The 20,089-nt window shown below is 44.9% G+C and overlaps 1 protein-coding gene across 2 annotated transcripts in view; it reads right to left on the reverse strand.

The window, feature by feature from the left end:
- edem2 (ER degradation enhancer, mannosidase alpha-like 2) overlaps positions 1-20,089 on the reverse strand; it is a 46,262-nt gene that overhangs the window by 21,769 nt on the left and 4,404 nt on the right. The window contains exons 1-5 of one of the 2 annotated variants that reach the window (XM_043710763.1): positions 18,654-18,953; positions 12,028-12,138; positions 8,550-8,589; positions 4,748-4,853; positions 961-1,086 (exon numbers count right to left, since the gene is read on the reverse strand). In XM_043710763.1, coding sequence (XP_043566698.1) covers positions 961-1,086; positions 4,748-4,853; positions 8,550-8,589; positions 12,028-12,138; positions 18,654-18,757 — 487 coding nt within the window. In that variant the 5' untranslated portion in view covers positions 18,758-18,953. Of the gene's footprint in view, positions 1-960; positions 1,087-4,747; positions 4,854-8,549; positions 8,590-12,027; positions 12,139-18,653; positions 18,954-20,089 lie in introns of those variants that run through there. The other variant, XM_043710764.1, reaches the window with a different exon arrangement.

Raw genomic sequence — 20,089 nt, forward strand, 5'->3', positions numbered from 1 at the left:
CTGACCAGGTAGTCACGGAGGGAACGGTCTTTGCGGAAGGCGGAAAGGGGTGGGGTGGGAAATATATCCCTGGTGGTGGGGTCTTTTTGGAGGTGGCGGAAATGCCCAGAGCCAGAAAATCTGGGTTCAGGGTCCACTCCAGAGACGTGCGTTCACAATGTGACCAATCAGGTTGATTACCAATCCTTCCAACACATGCCAATGACAGATGGTAAGATCGGCAGAGATCCGTGCGATGGAAAGAACATTGGAGCATCTACCATTGAGATCCGCACCTCCAACTGTGACATATCAGGAAAAGTGCACGTTACTATAAACCCTTGGAATCTCTGAGGGAGATGTAACACTGCACCACTGTTCTATGAATAATACCCGAGCTAAAGTTAGAGATCAGGATTGATACTGATTTTGGAAAATCTTTCGATAGGTTTACAAGCAAGCGATCGGGATGGAGGCTGGGTTTAATTCTAGCTGATGTTTTATTCAGCTATTTATACAATCCTTGTAGTATGGGAGCAAGCCGTTCAGCCCATCAAGTCCACACCATCCCTCCAAAGAGCTTCTACCCATACTCAGCCCATCCCTGTAATCCTGCATTTCCCATGGTTTACCCACCTAACCTGCACATGTTTGGACTGTGGGAGGAAACTGGAGCACCCAGAGGAAACCCCCATGGACACAAACTCCCCGCAGACAATCACCCGAGGCTAGAATCGAACCCAGGTCCCTGGCACTATGAGGCAGCTGTGCTAACCACTGAGCCACTGGACCGCCATTTGCATGACCTCCCTGCTCTTGTATCCTTTACCCCACCCTCGTCAAGGAAAGCACATGTTTGGAATAGTGAGCAGTGGTTCACAAATGTAATCATGTTTGGAAACAGCAAACAGCAAGAGGAGGAAAGGAAGATGGCACATGTCCAACTTGCCCATGTCTGCATGGCATTAGGGACCCCCTCACCTGGCAGCAGCCTGCGAGCAGCCTCTTCCGCCAACCTGAGCAAAGGTCCAGAGCAGGGCCATCCCGGCTCCACCTGGATTCCGCCTTGTTTGGAGAGTAAGTGAGCAGACAATAAGCCTCCCACCACTGCAGAAAGGAACAGACACACAACAAAACCATTAGAACCTGCCGATAGAACAAGTAGATACTGAACGTCTCCTTTTGTGGGAAAGAGCATAACTGGAGGCTGTCCATACAAGATGGTCGCCAAGAAACCAGAGTGGGAATTCAGAAGAAACTTCTTCCCCCAACGATTGGGTGAGAACGTGGAACTGACTGTCACTGGCGGTGGTTGTAGCAAACTGTGCAGATGAGTTTCAGAGGAAGTTAGGTCAGAATCTGATAGAGAAGGGAACAGAGAATTATAACAATACATGGGAGAAGGCTCCAGTGGGGCACAAACACTAGTACGGGCTGGTGGGGCCAAATGGCCCATCTCTGTGTCACATATCCAATATAATGTTGCATTGAGGAGAAAACACAAAACGATAAGAAGCACACTGAAAATTTTGTTTGGGTCCCTTTCAAACAGACAAGTTGTGTTAAAAAACAAGCATTTTTAAACCCAAGTTAAAAGCAGCATTTCGGAGTGCTGTGTGCCAATACATTTACCTTTATAGCCACTGGAGGGGTTTAGCTGGGGATTCTGTTGCTATTGCAGTCAGTGTTGCTGTCAGCAAGGTCTTGTGTTTCGACACTGTATAGTATAATAACGGCACACAGTTTGGCAGAGCACAAGCACACAGCTCCAAACCTGCTTCGTGTTATTCAGTGAATTCGTAACCCACTTTCACCCACTATGGCCATGTGTTCTCCCATAGAGGAACAAAATCAGATGGTGTTCCCCAAAGCCAAAGCAGAACACACACACCCAGTGACAGGTAGTCACAGATTAAAACAAGCCACCAGCTAATGCCCAGTTGCCAATTACCAGAACAGCAATGCAGTCGTTCTCAAACCGCAGAGGGACATGGAGCCTGGGGATCTAGGGAAATTCTGAGGAAGTTGGCCATCTAAGAAATACTGCCATGTTATTTCAGAGAGAAAGTGAGGACTGCAGATGCTGGAGATCAGAGCTGAAAATGTGTTGCTGGAAAAGCGCAGCAGGTCAGGCAGCATCCAAGGAGCAGGAGAATCGATGTTTCAGACATGAGCAAGAAGGGCTCATGCCCGAAACGTCGATTCTCCTGCTCGTTGGATAATGCCTGACCTGCTGCGCTTTTCCAGCAACGCATGTTATTTCAGAGGCCCACTTAGGGACAAACCAGGGAGCAGAAGCAACAGGTTCAAGAATAGCTTCTTCCCCTCTGTTATTAGACTTCGGAATGGACTTCTCACTCTTTCTGCATCTTCGCTGCAGGCGTAACATTGTATTCCTCACTTGGTTCTATTAACCTAATGCATTTTGTACGATATGATCTGCCTGTACTGCATGCAAAATGAAATGTTTTACTGTACCGAGGTACATGTGACAATAATAAATCAAATCAAAACAAAAGCAGAGTGAGGTGAACATTACATCAAGGATAGTCAGACTTTGCTGCAGTGGGCACATCACCTCACTGATGTTTAGGTACATAGGTCACAGTCTGAGGATTGGGGGTGGACCATTCAGTCTTATGCCTGTGGTCAGCAAAGTTTTGGAAAGAATTCTGAGGGATAGGATTCATGACTATTTGGTAAAGCATAGCGTGATTAAAGGCAGTCAGCATGGCTTTGTGAGGGGCAGGTCATGCCTCACAAATCTTACTGAATTCTTTGAGGAGGTGACAAGACATTTGGCCCATCTAATCCACACTAATCCTCTGAAGGACACCCCAGATAGATCCAATCCCATACCCTATCCCCATAATCCTACGTTTCCCATGGCCAACCCACCTAACCCGCACATCTCCGAGCATTATGGGTAATTTAGCACAGCCAATCCACCCTAACCTGCAGCTCTTTGGGCTGTGGGACAAAACCAGAGCACCCAAAGGAAACCCGCACAGACACAGTGAGAATGTGCAAACAATCACCCAAATGCTGCAGGGACCCCACATCGAAAATGAGATGCTATTCTTTCAGCTCATGCCAAGCTTCGCTGGAGCACTGCAGCAAGCCTGAGACAGAGAGGTTGGCCAGGGAACCCAGTGGTGTGTTGAAGTGGCAAGTAACTAGAAGCTCAGAGGCATTTGACAGCACGGTGGCTCAGTGGTTAGCACTACTGCCTCACAGCGCCAGGGACCCAGGTTCAATTCCCACCTAGGGTGGCTTGTCTTTGTGGAGTTTGCACATTTTCCTAGTGTCTGCATGAGTTTCCTCCCACAATCCAAGATGTGCAGGTTAGGTGAATTGGCCAAAGTGTTCAAGGATGTGGAGGTTATTAATCATGGGAAATGTAGAGTAATGGAGAACAGGTTTGGGTGGAATATAACTTCGGAGGGTTGGTGTGGACTTGTTGGGCCGAAGGACCTGTTCCACACTGTAGGGATTCTGTATATATTTTACAGACATAATGTAGGTGTTCTACAAAGCAGTCACCCAGACTGCATTTCGTCTCCCTGGTGTAGAGGAGACCATATTGTGAACAGCGAAAACAGGAGACCTTTTTTTTGTTTATTCATTCATTGGAGGACGGCGTCGCTGACTAGATTAGATTAGATTCCCCACAGTGTGGAAAACGGGCCCTTTGGCCCAACAAGTCCACACAAACCCTCTGAAGAGTAACACACCCAGACTCATTTCCCACTGACTAATGCACCTAATACAATGTCCAATTCACCTGGCCTGCACATCTTTTGGAAAGTGGGAGGAAACCCACGCAGACACGGGGAGAATGTGCAAAGTCCACACAAACAATCGCCTGAGGCAGGAATCGAACCCGAGTCCCATGGCACTGTGAGGCAGCAGTGCTAACCACTGAACCACTATGCCATCCTAGGCAGCATTGCTCATCCCTAATTGGCAACAACATTGTAGGTCAGACCAGTTAAGGAGGGCAGTTTCCTTCCCTACAGGCCATTAGTGAACCAGATAGGTTTTTCCCTGACAATTGGCAATGGATTCTTAATTCCAGATTCTTATTGAATTCAAATTCCACCATCTGCCGTGGTGGGATTTGAACCTGGGGTCCCCAGAACGTTATCTGGATTAACAGTCTAGTGATAATATCACTAGGCCATCGCCTCCCCTCCCCTATACTGAAGTGCAGGTTCACCTGGAAGGTATGTCTGGGGCCTTGGATGGTGAGAAAGGAGGAAGTAAATGGGCAGGAGTTACACCTTCTACACTTGCATGGGAAGGTAGAATGAGGATGTGGGGAGGTGTTGGGAGTGGACCAACATGTATGTTTGGGTGGGGGGTCCTTGTAGAAGACTGACAAGGGAGGAGAGGGGAATGTGTGTCTAGTGGCGGTATCCCATTGGATGCGACAGAAAAAGCTGCTTATAATCCTTTGGATACAGATGCTGGTGGGATGGTTTTATTAAGTCAAAGCCTTCTTAACTAAATATAAAATACAACATCTTCCCTGGAAGCCAGCAAGTTATCTCTGGTGTCTTGGACAATATCATGACCAAAAACAGAGAATCTAGTTGTAATCTCATTGCCATTTTCAGAATGCCCTGTACACCAAACGTCTTCTGCTTTTATTGTGACTACTACATTCCTTATACTGTGACAGTTACTTCAAAAATGGTTAATCGGGTGCAGGTTTTTTTTGGGGAGGGGTGACGAGATCATTTTAAAGAGTGCGATGCAGGCTCACCTCGAATATTGGTCTCAAACACAGAAGCGTTAACGTCTATGTCAAAGTCCATTCCATCCTGAAGAACATGAAAAACCCTCTGAAACTCAGTCACGTTACCCAGTACCTGAAGGCAGAAGAGTTTGGGACAGTGTGTGAGAAAATGGAAGTGGTTGCGCTGGCACAATTACAACATTTAAAAGGCATCTGGATAGGTAGATGATAAGGCAGGGTTTAGAGGGAAATGGGCCAAGTGCTGGCAAATGGGACTAGATGAGGTTGGGATATCCAGTCGGCATGGAGGAATTGGTCTACAGGGTCTGTTTCCGTGCTGTACATCTCTAGGAGTCTATAACCTGTTCATTCAGCACCTCCTCCCTTCCCTACCAACACCACCAGCACCGCAACAGCAGACTTGTGGAGAAGTCACATGCATCAACAGTGGTCACTTGGGGCATGTGCGGGAGACTAACTACCACTGTACAACACACAAACTACTTCAAGAGTGGAGCGACAGAGGACAGGTTGGTGTTGGTGATCAAGGAGGACCCATTCCCCATCTACTTGCATTCTCAATATCTCACTGGAGCTTGATTAGGATTTCCACAAGGTCAATTTCATACAGGATCATTCCACACATTAAAAAAGAGACAATATTTGGCCAGTCATCTCACTCTGGTGTGCAGTTCACAGATCAAAAGGGCACTATGTCACCCAGTCCCTTACGAGTGAATCATTTCCCTCATTGCTTGTTGGTTAAGGACACCATGTCCATTTCCCTAACTCCATACCCACAACCCGTAGGTTAGATTTCCACGTGGAACTAATCTTGAACAGATGATTCCAAAGCACATTCCACCCAGCATAACATTGACAGCAAGAAACAGATTGTAACTGTAACTGCCACCTCATGTCATTCAGCTGCTTTCCCACCTGGACTCTTAAGGGGAAAACTCTTAATTTTTCAGAGATGCTCTGGTCTCATTCAAATCATTGATCCCAAACCCAGGTACACTCACTGGGCTAAATTTCATTTCTGTGTTATGAACAGAAGATCTCAAGAAATTGAGCTCATTTAACTTGGGATCCTCAAAGCTTGGCTGGACTTGGATTTTAAGTTCTTAAGAATGAAGGGATTGGAAACTAACTCCATCATACAATCATTCTTTAATGCATTTCTTCAGGTTTTTTTTAAAAAGCATATGTTTATCCCATTAAAAGAAATTCTACATGTGATTATTTTCTGTGGAAAGTATTCCTCAACCTCATTCTTGAAAGAGATGTCATCACTTGGCCATTAGGAGGTGAACTCATTTTTTAAAAAAATGTCTGTCTTGGCTTTTAAGACCCAGGTCACCCACTCCTTTCCTGAACTATTTTAGAACCCAATCACTGGAAAGAATGGCAGCAGTCACAATGCAGTTCCCCGACTTAGACTGCATCAGGTTAATTCCTGGTGAAGGGCTTTTGCCCGAAACGTCGATCCTCCTGCTCCTCGGATACTGCTTGACCTGCTGTGTTTTTCCAGCACCGCACTCTCGACCCTACATCAGGTTAGTATCCATTTCACATCTGAGCACGAGCTTCAATTCCAATCAATTTGTTTTCCCTTTCTCAATGTCTCATTGTGTGTGTGTGTGTGTGTGTTAATGGCAAAGCAATATTTGTTGTCCATCCTTAATTATCTTTGAGAAAGTGGACCTTGGATGGCTGCAGTCTATCTGACATAGGTACATGCAGAGTTAGAAACAGAGTTCTAGGATTTCGATCCAGCCACAGTCACAGACCAGTGATACTGTTCCAAGTCAGGACGGGGTATGGAGGGGATCTTGTCGGTGGTGACATTCCCTCGCATCTATTGCTGCCCTTTACCTTCCAAATGGTAGGTTTAGCTGTCTAAGGAGCATTGCTGAGCTACTACAGTACATCTTGTAGATGATGCACACTGCTCTACGTCAGTTCATCTACTTGAAAGCAAGTAGGGATGGGTAACAAATCTATCTGCAGTGTGGGGTTTGCACATTCACCCCATGTCCGGCAGGTGCTCCAGTTTCTTCCCATAGTCCAAAGACGTGTAGGATAGGTGCACTGGCCATGCTAAATTGCCCACAGTATCCAGGGATGTGGAGGCTTAGCCATGGGGAATGTGAGGTTACAGGGGGAAGTGTGAGGTCACGCATATTGGTTGTAACAATGCAGAAAGAGAATAAATATCGACGGCATGAAGCTTGAAATTTCAGAGGCACTCTGTACACTCAAACAATGAACACACAAGAAGAACAACAGACATTGCTGGAGAAATTCGGCAGGTCTGGCTGCATCTGTGGAGAGAAAGCAGAGTTACATTTTAGGTCCACTGACCTTTCTTCAGAACCGGAAAAGGTTGGAATATGTGAAGGTGGAGCATGGGGAGGCGGGAGTAGTAAACAATAGGTGGAGATGTAGCCCAGAGGCAGAGAGAACAGCAGTTGGACAGTCAAAGGAAGGGGTAAAGGACAGTGGGGGAGATCAATAGTTGCTAATGGGGTGCATTAGTAGCGGACAATGGGTTGTGGTAGCAGCCCATGTGACGACAAGGGGGGGGGGGGGTTGGGTAAGGATATGGGAGAAGGTGTTCAGGCCCTAAAATTATTAAACTCGATATGGAGTCCAGAAGGCAGTAGGTTCCCAAGCAGATAATGAGGTGCTGCTCTTTCAACTTACACTGACCTTTGCTGGAACACTGCAGCAAGCCTGAGCCAGAGATGTCAGCCAGGGAACATGGTGGTGTTTTGCAGTGGCAGGCAACTGGAAGCTCAGGGTCATTGCTGTCAACTAGTGAGTGTTCCAGAAAGCAGTAACCCAGTCTACATTTCATCCCCCCACTGTAGAGGAGACCACATTGAGCAGTGAATACAGGAGACCAGATTGAGTGAAGTGCAGGTAAAGTGCTGCTTCACCTGGATGATGTGCCATGGTCTTTGGTTAGTGAGGAGGAAGTAAATGGGCAAGAGTTACACCTTCTGAAATTGCATGGGAAGGTGTCATGGGGCTGCGGGGAGGTAGTGGGAGTGGAGGAGGAGTGGACCAGGGTGTCCCAGATGGATCAGTCTCTGCAGAAGGCTGACAAGGAAGGGAAGGGGAATATGTGCCTATTAGCAGCATCCTGCTGGTGGTGGAGGAAATAGTGGCTCATGATTCTCTGGGTCTCAATGCTGGTGGAGCGGTAAGTGAGGACATGGGATTCCCATCGCTGTTGTGCGAGGGAAGAGAAGGGGGTGAGGGCCAAAATGCGGGAGATGGGTCGGACTCGGCTGAGGGGCCGGTCAACCACAGTGGTGGGTAATCCTCATTTGAGGAAGCGGGTGGACATTTCAGAAACCCCACCCCTACTCACTTGTAGAGCTGTCACCATCAGAACAGATGCAGTAGAGAATGGAATAGTCTTTACAGGAAGTAGTTTATGAGGATGTATAGTTCAGGTAACTGTGGGAGTCAGTGAGTTTGTAATGGATATTGGTGGCCATCCTATCCCTGGAAATGGAAACAGAGGTATTGAGGAAGGGAGGAGACAGAGATAGACCAAGTGAAGGTGAGAGTAGAATGGAGAATGGAACCAAAATAGATAAACTTTTCCAATTTGGGACGAGTGGGAAGCAGCACTGATAATTTCATCGATGTGTGGCTCAATGGTGTACTCCTGCTCTTGTAGTCCTTAACTGGCAACAAAAGCCATAGCAGGGGGAAAGATGATCTGTAAAAAGAGGGTTGGAGAAAAACTGGCTTGGACTGAGCATGTCAGGTCCAGACAGTCCAAACAACTGAAGCACGAATGCACACTTACCAACAGAGTGTCCAACGCATCGATCAATGTCAGAGAAAAGCTGCAAATGCAGAAAACGAAATTACTTTTTTCACTAAGTAAGGGATGTTTGACCCACCAAATTGATTGTTAACCTGCTGCGATTCGTGGCCATAAATTAAAAAAGAATTCTGTGCGCCTAACCTCTAGAGAATGTTGATTCACTTCCTCTCTCAAAAGACATCCAACCAGAATGGAATTCGAGTCTTCTTCAGCCTTTTGGTAACCAGTCATTCTTCACCTCTGACCTTTCGACCTCCAGCTGAGGTCAACAAAGCCAAAAAGGGTTAGAAACTGAATCAAGGCCTTTGTAGGCCAAGTGGGCTCGTACTCCAGGGTACACACCATCATCCAGGTTTGGGGACTGGTTCCCTGTTTGTAAATTAAAATATCATGCCTACTTTACCCACCCTGCGTCTTTATTCATTCTCAAGCAGTACTGGCAAGGCCAATCCTCAACGCCCACCATTAGTTGCGACTGAGAAGGCAGTGGAGAGACTCCTTCTTGAACCACTCCAACCCCGGTGAGGATGACACCTCCACAATGCTGCTGCTACACAAACCTAATGTTAAATAAAGGATCACAGAGCTGTTGCAGTGCAGAAAGAGGATATTCGTGTCAGCTTTTCAGCACTATCCCTCCAAATGAGAAATTCCACACCCTAACCACTCACTGCAAGGGACAATGTTTCTCCCTATTGTTGTTGCTTCTTTGGCCAATTACTTTAAGCCTTTTCGGAGGTAAGCTTTTCAGTGTTATGGGAAAAGACAAGGGAGTAGACCTGCTTGAGTAGTCCTTACTGAAACCCAGTACAGACATGAAGGGTTGAACAGACACCTTCTGTTCTGTAAATGTTCTATGATCCTTGAACTACTCCAGGCAGTTTTATAAAGTCCCTATTCCCCCCATACTTTTGGTGTTGTTATGGGATCTCCCAAAACCTGATACCGAGGGCAAATTTTAAAATGAAAGAGAAATGACTCTTCCAGGTAGCAAAGATACAGCAGCTTTAAATTAAACCATATAGACAGACCCACATTAATTCAAAAACTGCAATACCCATGATTACTGAGAACTCCCAAGACATGAAAAAGCAAAAAATGATATAAAAGGTGACACCTAACAGACCGATTCTAAATCCTGTACCTTAAAAATTCAGGTTTTCATGTTTTTACTGTGCCTCCCGTCCATGAACTCCCCCTCCTATAAATGTGAATCAATGCTGAGTGTATCAAAGAAGCGTAAAAGCCCTACGGTCTGGAATCAGGCCATTCAGCCCATCGGGTCCAAACCAACCCTCCAAAGAGCATCCCACCCAGACCCACCCTCTACCTTATCCCCATAACCCTGCATTTCCAATGGCTAACCCACCTAGCCTGCACATCCTTGAACACTTATAGGCAATGTGCAAACTCCATACAAAGTTAGAATTGAACCCGGGTCCCTGGCGCTGTGAGGCAGCAATGCTAACCATTGAGCCACTGTGCTGCCCCCTTCAGTAATCCAAGAAGACATTTGAAAATAATATGGAGATCCTATTCTGATAGTTAAGGCGAAACATTTTGAAATTAAACTGAACAGTGAAAGAATGCATTTGTAGATGTATTGTGGTTTCCAAAACACAAACCTATTTTCAACCCTTTCTACAAATTTCATGTTCTTGATTTAATTCCAATACCCTTCCCGCTCACTGTTTTAAGCTCTCAAATTTAGCATCTTATTTGACCACTGTCAAAAGGTCAACAATCGCACAAAGGTTTCCTCCTTCCACATCGAGAACGTTACCTTTGTCTGTCACTTGTTCACTCAATGGCTGCAGATTATCCATGCCTTTGGCATCTTAAGGTATCAGCTTTTGCAATGTTTTAATGATTTTGGCCTGTGTAGCTACAACACAGAATATACTGGCCCAATGAAGGGTGAAGAAATATGCATCCACTTTATTTTCAGAAACCTTAGCTGTTCAGAAGCACAGAGTCAATTTGCTACAAGTAAGCACTGCCTAACTACACGGAGGAGAAAGTGAGGACTGCAGATGCTGGAGACCAGAGTTGAAAAATGTGGTGCTGGAAAAATACAACAGGCCAGGCAGCTCCTCAGATGCTAACTACACGGAGTTTAGCTGCTGGTTACAAATTCCAATGTCCACATCAGTTTTCATTTTATGATTGTCTTACAAAGCAAAGGCAACTAAAGTGATATCTGTGGACACACTGCCTTTAAATACGGTCATCTATAAACCCTGGATTCATCAGCAATGGGAAACCCTTCCCATTCTCCAAACGTTAACTGCAGCACCTTTACTCAACTCTCAGTTAAAGTAACTAACACTACAAAATATAGAAGCACAGAAAAATAGGAAGAATAGGCCATTCACTCCATCAAGCCTGCTCTGCCATTCAATATGGTCATGACTTATCATCAAACTCAGTCCCCTATTCCTGCTTTCTCCTCATACCCTCTGATCCCTTTAGCCCTGAGAACTGTATCCAACTTCTTCAATGTTTTGCCCTCAACCAATTTCTGTGGCAGATAATTCCACAGGCTCCCCACTCTCTGGGTGAAGAAATCTCTCATCTCAATCCCAAATGGTCTAACCCTTACCTTTAGACTGTAACCCCTGGTTCTGGACTCTCCTACCATTAAGAAGATCCTTCCTGTTTACCCTGTCTAGTTCAGTGAAAACTTTATAGACTTAAATGAGATAAACATTCCCCTCCACCCGCACCTCCCCCCCATTATGTTTCTAAATTCCAGTGAATAGAGTCCTAACGGATCCATTCTCTCTTCATACATCTGTCTGTCCATCCCAGGAATCAGTTCATTGCAATCCCTCCATTGCCAGAACATACTTCCTCTGTTAAGAAGATCAAACCACACACAATACTTCAGGTGTGGTCTCACCAATGGCCCCTGTAAATTTGCAGCAAGATCATCCCAGTTCCTGTAATTAAATCCTCTCACTTCTATGAAGGCCAACATAGCATTGCCTTTCTCTACCAACTGCTGGACCTGCATGCTTACTTTCAGCGAGTTGTGTACAAGGACAACCAGACGTCACTAAACCACCCCTTTCCCAATCCATTGCCATTCAGATAATAATCTGCCATCCCGTTTTTGCTTCTGAAGTGGTTAACCTTACATTTATCTACATTATACTTTAACAAAACAGAAATTAAACTTTGGGCTTCCTGAACTGATTGCTACACATTTCTTCAACTGAGACATCTTGTTAAAATGTTTCAACTTGGCAAAAGGTATTCATTATTCAGCTGTTATTTTCCTTAAATGTGCATAACTAAATTAATCTGAAGCTTAGTGAACAGTGATTGTTGAACTGTTTGAGTTGGGATTGGGTTCCTCCATTCTCTTCACAACATCTTGTATAAACTTTTATTTTTTTGGAAAATCCTTTATTTGCTAGATAATGAATACAACTGCAGGTCGACTAAAACTTACCTGCCCCAGGTATCCTGACCATCACAAGTCAAGGGTCGCAGTTCATCATAAGGGAAAGCGTTCTCCAAGTAGTTGTTATAGGCATGATAAAACATGGCTTTAACTCGCTCTCTATGGCCGGAGGGGAGGGAAAAAAACAAACAAACATTGCTTAGAGATTTTCCGTGCAGTCTGTATTAAATTTTCCAAACAACCCCCAGAGAAGCACAAAACCCAAACATTCACAAATACAGAAGTGCTTATGTTGGGAAGAAGTTACATTAGCAAGCTCACAATGTAGAGACCAAAGGCAGACTGGGAGACCATAGAGTTATAGAGTCATACAGCACGGAAACAGGTCCTTCAGTCCAACCAGTCCATGCTGAACATAATCCCAAACTAAACCAGTCCCACCTACCTGCTCCTGCTCTATATCGCTCCAAACCTCCCTATTCAAGTACTTGTCCAAATGTCTTTTAAGTGTTGTAACTGTGCCCACATTCATCACTTGCTCTGGAAGTTGGGGCAGCATGGTGCTGCCTCACAGTACCAGGGACCGGGGTTCAATTCCAGCCTCAGGCAACTGTCTTTGTGGAGTTTGCACCTTCTCCCTTTATCTGTGTGGGTTTCCTCCGGGTGCTCCGGTTTCCTCCCACAATCTAAAGATGTGCAAGTTGGCCATGCTCGACTACCCATAGTGTTCAGGGATGTGTAACTTAGCTGCATTAGTTAGGTGCATTAGGTTATGGGGAAAGGGTCTGGGTAGGTTACTCTTCGGAGGGTTGGTGTTGACCGAAAGGCCTGTTTCCACTCTGTAGGGATTCTAACATGCAAATTACCCGGTGTGTGAAATATTTGCCCCTCAAGTCTTTTTTAAATCTCCCTCCTCTCACCTTAAAAAAAAAATGCCCCTTAGTCTTAAAATATCTGATCGTAGGCAAAGGACACCTACTGTTAATCCTATGTATACCCCTCATGATTTTAGAAACCTCTGTAAGGTCACCTCTCAATCTCCTACACTCCAGTGAAAAAAGTCCCAGCCTATCCCTTAGTGATAGTAGTTTTAGAAAGGGTACCCTTGAATTGTTGCTAACTCCTTCTGGCAGCCAATTAAAAACATATTATTAGAGACCTGGAAGCTAAAGAACAGAGGTTATCAGGCCAGACAGAAAAGATAAAATAATCCAGGGGATATGGGCCAAATGCAGGCAAATGGGACTAGCTGAGGAAATGTGGTCAGCATGGACGGGTTGGACCGAAGGGTTTTGGTGTGTTTCTATGCTGTATGACTGTATGACTCTATCCAGCTTTTCAGTATAACTCCAATCTTCCACAGCAGGCAACATCCTTGTAAATCGCATCTGAACCCTTTCTAGCTTAATAATATTCCCCATTCAGGCAGCAAGCATGGCTCCAACCTTCCCACAGCTGGTAATTTGACTTCCCCAAGTTGCTCTGACATTTCTCTTTATGTCTCTGGCCAACTGCTGAATTTTACTAAACTCAAGTTTTTTTTTAAATTTGTTGTTGAGATGTGAGCATTATGGAAATGGCCGGGAGTATTTTTTTAACCCATCTCTATCTTCCCTCCGTGTGACTTGATCGGCTATTTCAGAAAGCAAATAAGAATCAATGAGATTGGTGTGGGTCTGGAGTCACACATGGACCAACCCAGGTAAGGTCAACAGGGTTAACAATATTTTGACACAAAATCTCACCAGGTTCACTAACCTCGATTAGCTAAGTAAATCTGCGATAGGGTTGGGTTAGGGTTAGGGTTAGGGAAACTCCTTTCCTGAAAGAAGCTTAGTGAACCAGGTGGGTTATGACAAAATAGGAGTTTCACAATCATTATTGACGAGGCTTCCCTCTTATTCCAGTGGACCAGGGAATCACAGAGGGAATATTTCCCTTGGAATGCTGAAGGGGGAGGATGGATTTTGGTCGTCGTGTCATGCTGATGGTGGTGAAAACAGCAGAAAATAATCGATTGAATTTTAGCATCAAGAATTTTAGATGTTTCAATCAAGGCAGTTTCTCATTCTTCTAAATTCTAGAGAATATATGCCTAATATATACTCCATCTCATCACCAAGCAATCCCTTTAGCTCATGTGTCTGGAAAAGGAGTCTAGGTTTTTAAGATTACTTGTCCAGTAACCTTATCACTATGACCCAAATAAAAGAAAAATTCCAAACAGCAACGGCAGATAATTATTGGTCACTACAAAGATTTCCTTTCTGATCATATGCTCCCTGATCAACTTTTTTAATCAATCCGTTAGTTGTCTGACACCTATGGAAACATCATGGTATTTCAAACCAGGCCATCGAGAAATCTACACTAATTCATTCTGAAGCAGGAAACCGTAAACCTATCTTTTACTAAAAACTGATTTACAAGTTAGTCACCCAGTTGTGAACAGGTTCCATGCTGGGGTCCATTCACAAGTTGATTTGTACCCAGTCAGAGCACAACACGGGACAATATTAAATAGCTGTTCATAAATACGAGGAGGCATTCACATGTTGGATCTTTAACCTTAATTTTATTACATCCTTGTATGGGATCACTTCGTAAACATGAGCATTCGTAAGTCAGACTTTTGAAAATCAGGAACCCCCTGCATTTACAAAATGCAACATTACAGACATCTGCTTCCAAACAGCCATCATCACAAAAATCTCTCTTTATATGTGTTCAAAGTACTCAATCAGTGCCCTCCACCTCTTGATCCTTCATCTTAATAGTACAGTAACATTCTTTCGAGGTACAGTTAGTTACCTGGTTGACAGGGTACACTTTCTCCCTATTGTGGAACATAACAGGCAAGGATTAAATTGGACAAGTGAGTGGCAAGACCACGCCAAATGGAAGATACGGTGGAGTGTGAAGTTATTACTTAAATTGGAAAAACAGAAAAGCAAATCCTTTTTTTACATGGTGTGATACTGAGGAATATGTTGGCATTCAGGAGGATCAGAGTGTGTTTGTACTTAAGTTAACATGCAGATATTGCAAGCAATTAGGAAGGCAAATAATTTGTTAGCCTTTTTTATATTAACCAGAGCCACAGTAAGGTAGCTCACAGGGTAATGTGTTGTTGTTTTGGTCTTTTTACCCAAGGAAGGGATACAGAGTCTAATGGAAAAAGTGTGACAAAGATTCACGAGATTGATTTTTGGGGCGAATGGATTGTTCAATAGAGCAGATTAGACTTAAAATTTTTTTGAGCTCATAGGAATTAGGGATTTTTGAAGCATATAAAATTATTGGGAGATTTGAGAGGTTAGATACTGGGAGGATGTTTGCTTTGACTGGTAAGTCGAATACTGGGATCACAATCTCTGAATAAGTGGTCTGTCATTTAGGATTGGGACGAGGAAACATTTCTTCACTCAGAACGGTAAACCTTTGGAATCTCTATCCCAAAAACTTTACGGGTGCTCAACCACAGAGGATATTCAAAACGGAGACTGACAGATTTTGGATACTGACGAAATCAAGGAACAAGGGGAGAGTGCAACATGGCAAATTGGCCATGATTTTACTGAATGACGGAGTAGGCTTGATGAGCCTACTGGTCTACTTCTGCTCCTTTTTCTTCTGTTAAGCTACATCCACAGAGTGGAGCTCTGTTTGGCAAATACTAAGCTTTAATATCCTCTAAGTGCACATAGAGTGGTCCTGTTTCGGTTTAACCAGGTAACACGACACAGTTTTCCACTGATCACTTTCGTCATGAGGAGTAAAGTCTGGGTTCTAATAAGGAGTCATCTTTGGTTACTCGAGCACCAGCTGTGCTCTGGAACACCATGGATATGTGACTCCAATATTAGACTGTTTACCACAGAGACTCGACTTGTCTCCAACCTACCATGACTATATCTGCCACTTTAGACCCACCTTAACCCCAGGGAGGGCATTCTTGAATCCTGTGGGTTTTATGGCAAACTTGGTCACAAGATGACTGATGAACACGGGTTCGGATCTTTACAGAGCAGGCAGCAGTCATCAACAGTTCTTCACAAGTGGCACAAAGAACTAGACAACTCAATACTCCACGCACCTTGAACCCCACCCCGCCCAACGCAACAAGGACAGAACCCTCCGGTCCTCATCTTCCACCCCACCAACCTCCACATACATCGCATCACCATCCACCACTTCTGCCGCCTCCAAACGGACCCCACCACCAAAGATATATTTCTCTCCCCACCCCATCAATGTTTCGGACAGAACATTCCCTCCGTGGCTCCCTTCTCAGGTCCACGCCTACCAGTCCACACCCCACTCCTGGCACCCTTCCCTGCCACCACAGAAAGTGCAAATCTGCACCTACACCACTCTCCTCACCTCCGTCTAAAGCCCCAAGGGATCCTTCCACGCGTCAGAAATTGACCTGAATCTCTACCAATGTCATCTACTGCACCCGGTGTGGTCTCCTCTACATGGGGAAGACAGGACGCCTTCTTGCGGATCGTTTCAGAGAACATTTCTGGAACACCTGCACCCAGCAACCCCACCGCTCCGTGGCTGAACACTTCAACTCCCCCTCCCACTCCGTCAAGGACATGCAGGTCTTGGGCCTCCTCCACTGCCAAACCGTTACCACCTGACGCCTGGAGGAAGAATGCCTCATATTCCATCTTGGGACCCTGCAACCACACGGGATAAATGTGGATTTCAACAACTTCCTCATTTCCCTTCCCCCCACATTATCCCAGTCCCAAGCCTCCAACTCGGCACCACTCTCCGGACCCATCCATCACTCTCCCCCCCCCCCCCCCACCGACCTAACACCTTCTCCCTCACCTTCATCCACCTATCGCTTTCTCAGCTACCTTCCCTCCAACCCCATCCCCCGCCCATTTATCTCTCAGCCCCCTCGGCCCACAAGCCTCATTCCTGATGAAGGGCTTATGCCCGAAATGTCGATTCTCCTGCTCTTTGGATGTTGCCTGACCTGCTGTGCATTCCCAGCAACACATACTAGACTCTGATCTCCAGCATCAACAGTCCTCACTTTCCTAACTCAATATAAATATGTGTGTTTTGTATTCATGATGTGGAGGTGTCAATGTTGGACTGGGGAAGACAAAGTTAAAAATCACAACACCAGGTTATAGTCCAACAGATCTATTTGGAAGCACCAGCTTTCAGAATGGTATTCCTACCACAACCACCTGATGAAGGAGCAGCGCTCCGAAAGCTAGTGCTCCCAAATAAACCTGTTGGACTATGACCTGGTGTTGTCTGATTTTTAACTGTGTTTTGTATCATAGTATGGGCGCTCGTTATTTCCCATCAGTCTTGGTTTCTCATTACACAAAAGAGATGAGTGCACTAGAGAGAAAGTACAGAAGATATTAGCATGTTGCCAGAAATGGAGGCAATGAGGCAAGATTGGGTAGGTTAGAAACAAATTACTAAAGATGCTGGAATCTGTACTGAAAACAAAAAAATGTTGGCAATTGCAGTGAGTCAGGCAGCATCCACGGACAGAAAGTAAGCTAATGTTTCGAGTCTAGAGGTCTCTTCGTCATAGCTGAAGTGAAGTGAAATGTGGAGGGGACAGCATTTATGCAATATCTGGGGGAAGTTGGGTCAGACTGCTGGAAGGACGATGGTGTGTGTAACTGCCAGATTGGAAAGATCAGGCAGCCTCTTTTTTTTCCTTTCAAGTAGATGAGGATAGGGAGTGATGTAAATTTACATATAGAAAATTAAGATAGGAAGGATCCATTTCCCTTAGCATTGAGATCAATAACTCAGGGGCATAGAAGATTAGAGGGGAACAAGAAGAGAAATTGCTGGTGAGACTCTGTGGGAAGAAAGCAGAGTTAACAATTCAAGTCTGGTGACTTTTTATCAGAACTGAAGGTTTGTACAGGAGAGTTACAGCCAATTTATCAGTGGGTAGAGGGGGATCCAGAGCTCATTGCTCTGAAAGGCTGGTGGGAGAAGAGAACCTCATTCAATTTTACAAATTGAGGTGCTGTCACCAACAGGGGTATAGACAAAGAATATGAGCTTAGATTGAAAAGGTCTGGCCAGCATTGACACAGTGAGCTAAACTGCCCCTTTCTTTACTCTACATTTTTAAATATTAGTTTCTAAAGTGCCACAGCCTTAGTGTTGCTTAGGGAACCATATTTCAGAAACGCACCAAGTTATTAAACCCAACCTCCACCTACAAACTTTTGTCAGGAGGCAAAGTGATTTCAAGATAAAACGAACTAGTAAACCCCTGTTTATCAGAAATGCAGAGTTGTAATTGTGCTTTGTGCGAGCAGCCCAATGCATGTCCCGAAAGAAACAAGTAAAAGGCTAAGGGCTCAGTTTTCAAACGCAAGAACACCTTAGCATTGTGTCAAATGTGATGCAGTCCTCCCTTATCACCGGGACAGATGGTATAAAGGTTCAAGTCCCAACTTCTCCAGGACAACTGGGAAGTGGGTAACAACCAGTGACACTCACATCCTATGAACGAATAGAAGAAAGCCACATCGGAACCTCTATTCCCCGGAAACTTAGGGAAGAAGTGCATTTATTTGTGGCAAGAGTTTATTTTGCCTACGACTAATCAGGAACTCCCTTTTGCAAACCCCATTTCCTTCAAGCAATGCAAGGCCAACAGCACTGACCTGTAGTGAGCCATTTCCTCCGCCTGGATTTCTTTGCCTTTTGCATTGTGGCCCCCCACTCCGATGATTATAGTGAAGCAGGCGGTGTAGAATATTCCGAGCATGGATTTAAGCTGACACCACTGCACCGCTGTTCCTGGAACACTTTGATTGACAGCCGCGGTCCCGGGGAACAGTTTGATTGACAGCCGCCCTTCCAGGGACACGATCCCCTCGCTCTGCCTGCCCCTCGTCAGCAAACCCGGAAGCGAATACCTCAGTGCGCCTGCGCCTGATGCTCAGCGGTGCCGCCTCAGTCCATGTGCTCCAGTTCCTCTGTAGCTGATTTTAGTTGCATGGCAGGGGTGGGCAATTAATTCTTCCAAGGGGCTACATGAGAAACCTGAGTTGTGTTGGAGGGCAGAACCAACAATAAGTTGAACATAATTCTGCTCAGTATTAATTTTCTCCCATTGTTAAAAAGTACTAAATTATATAATTTTGCACCGAAACTTATAATCAAAAGAATAAGGATATTCTGTTACAATAAAGATATGAAATTGTGGAGTAGGTCAAGTACAGAAGAAATAAACAGTAAAAACAATAATTTCAGTATTTCATTTTATTTTTAACATGTTAATCTCCCAAAACAATAATGAAACGTTGTTTCATTATTGTTCAGTATTACAAACAACCAACAACTCTATACAAAAAGAAATAAGTGCTTTTGATGTTTTTCAGTTCATTTTACTTGTTGAGTGAGAAAAATCCAGTCTGTTTTGGGCTTGAACAAGTGCACTGAAATCTGGTTGAATGTCTGAGGTGGTTATGCGAAGGGCAGCTGAGAGGTGATCATCAGTGATAGAGGATCAGTATTTGGATTTGTTGAATTTCATCACTGAGAATGTCTGTTCACATATATAGGTAGATCCAAAGAGGACTAGAATCTTCTGAGCATGCCTCCTCATGTGTGGAAAGTTCTCCTCTTTGAGAGAAGAGTAAAAATCAAGCAGTGACACTGACCTAAAGTAGTTTGCCAGAAGTGTGTCAGACTGCAGGTCAATGAGTTCAAGCTAAACATCACTAGGTGCATTCTCCACATTGCATGTAAATGGGGGAAAAAAAACCTGGTCATCAGGTGTGAGGCACTGTCATTGCTATTATACGTGGCACAGGTCTGGCCTATTCCCAGAACCTGTGCCGCTGCAGTCACCCGGGCCATCTTCCAATTTATATGGAGGTCAAAGATGGACCGGGTCCGAAGGGACTCACTGTATAAAGATCTGGACAACGGGGGAAAAAATACACCCAAGGCCACCCTCACCCTGATGGCCACCTTTGTGTGTGGCTGCATCAAGCTGTACGCAAACACCAAGTGTCACTACGTACTGAGATTCTACCTGTCCCCGGTGTTGCGAAGGATGGGCCTGGCCTCGCTGCCACGGAACGCTCCGAGT

Source organism: Chiloscyllium plagiosum, chromosome 20, assembly GCF_004010195.1.
Source record: "Chiloscyllium plagiosum isolate BGI_BamShark_2017 chromosome 20, ASM401019v2, whole genome shotgun sequence".
Lineage (NCBI taxonomy): Eukaryota > Metazoa > Chordata > Chondrichthyes > Orectolobiformes > Hemiscylliidae > Chiloscyllium > Chiloscyllium plagiosum.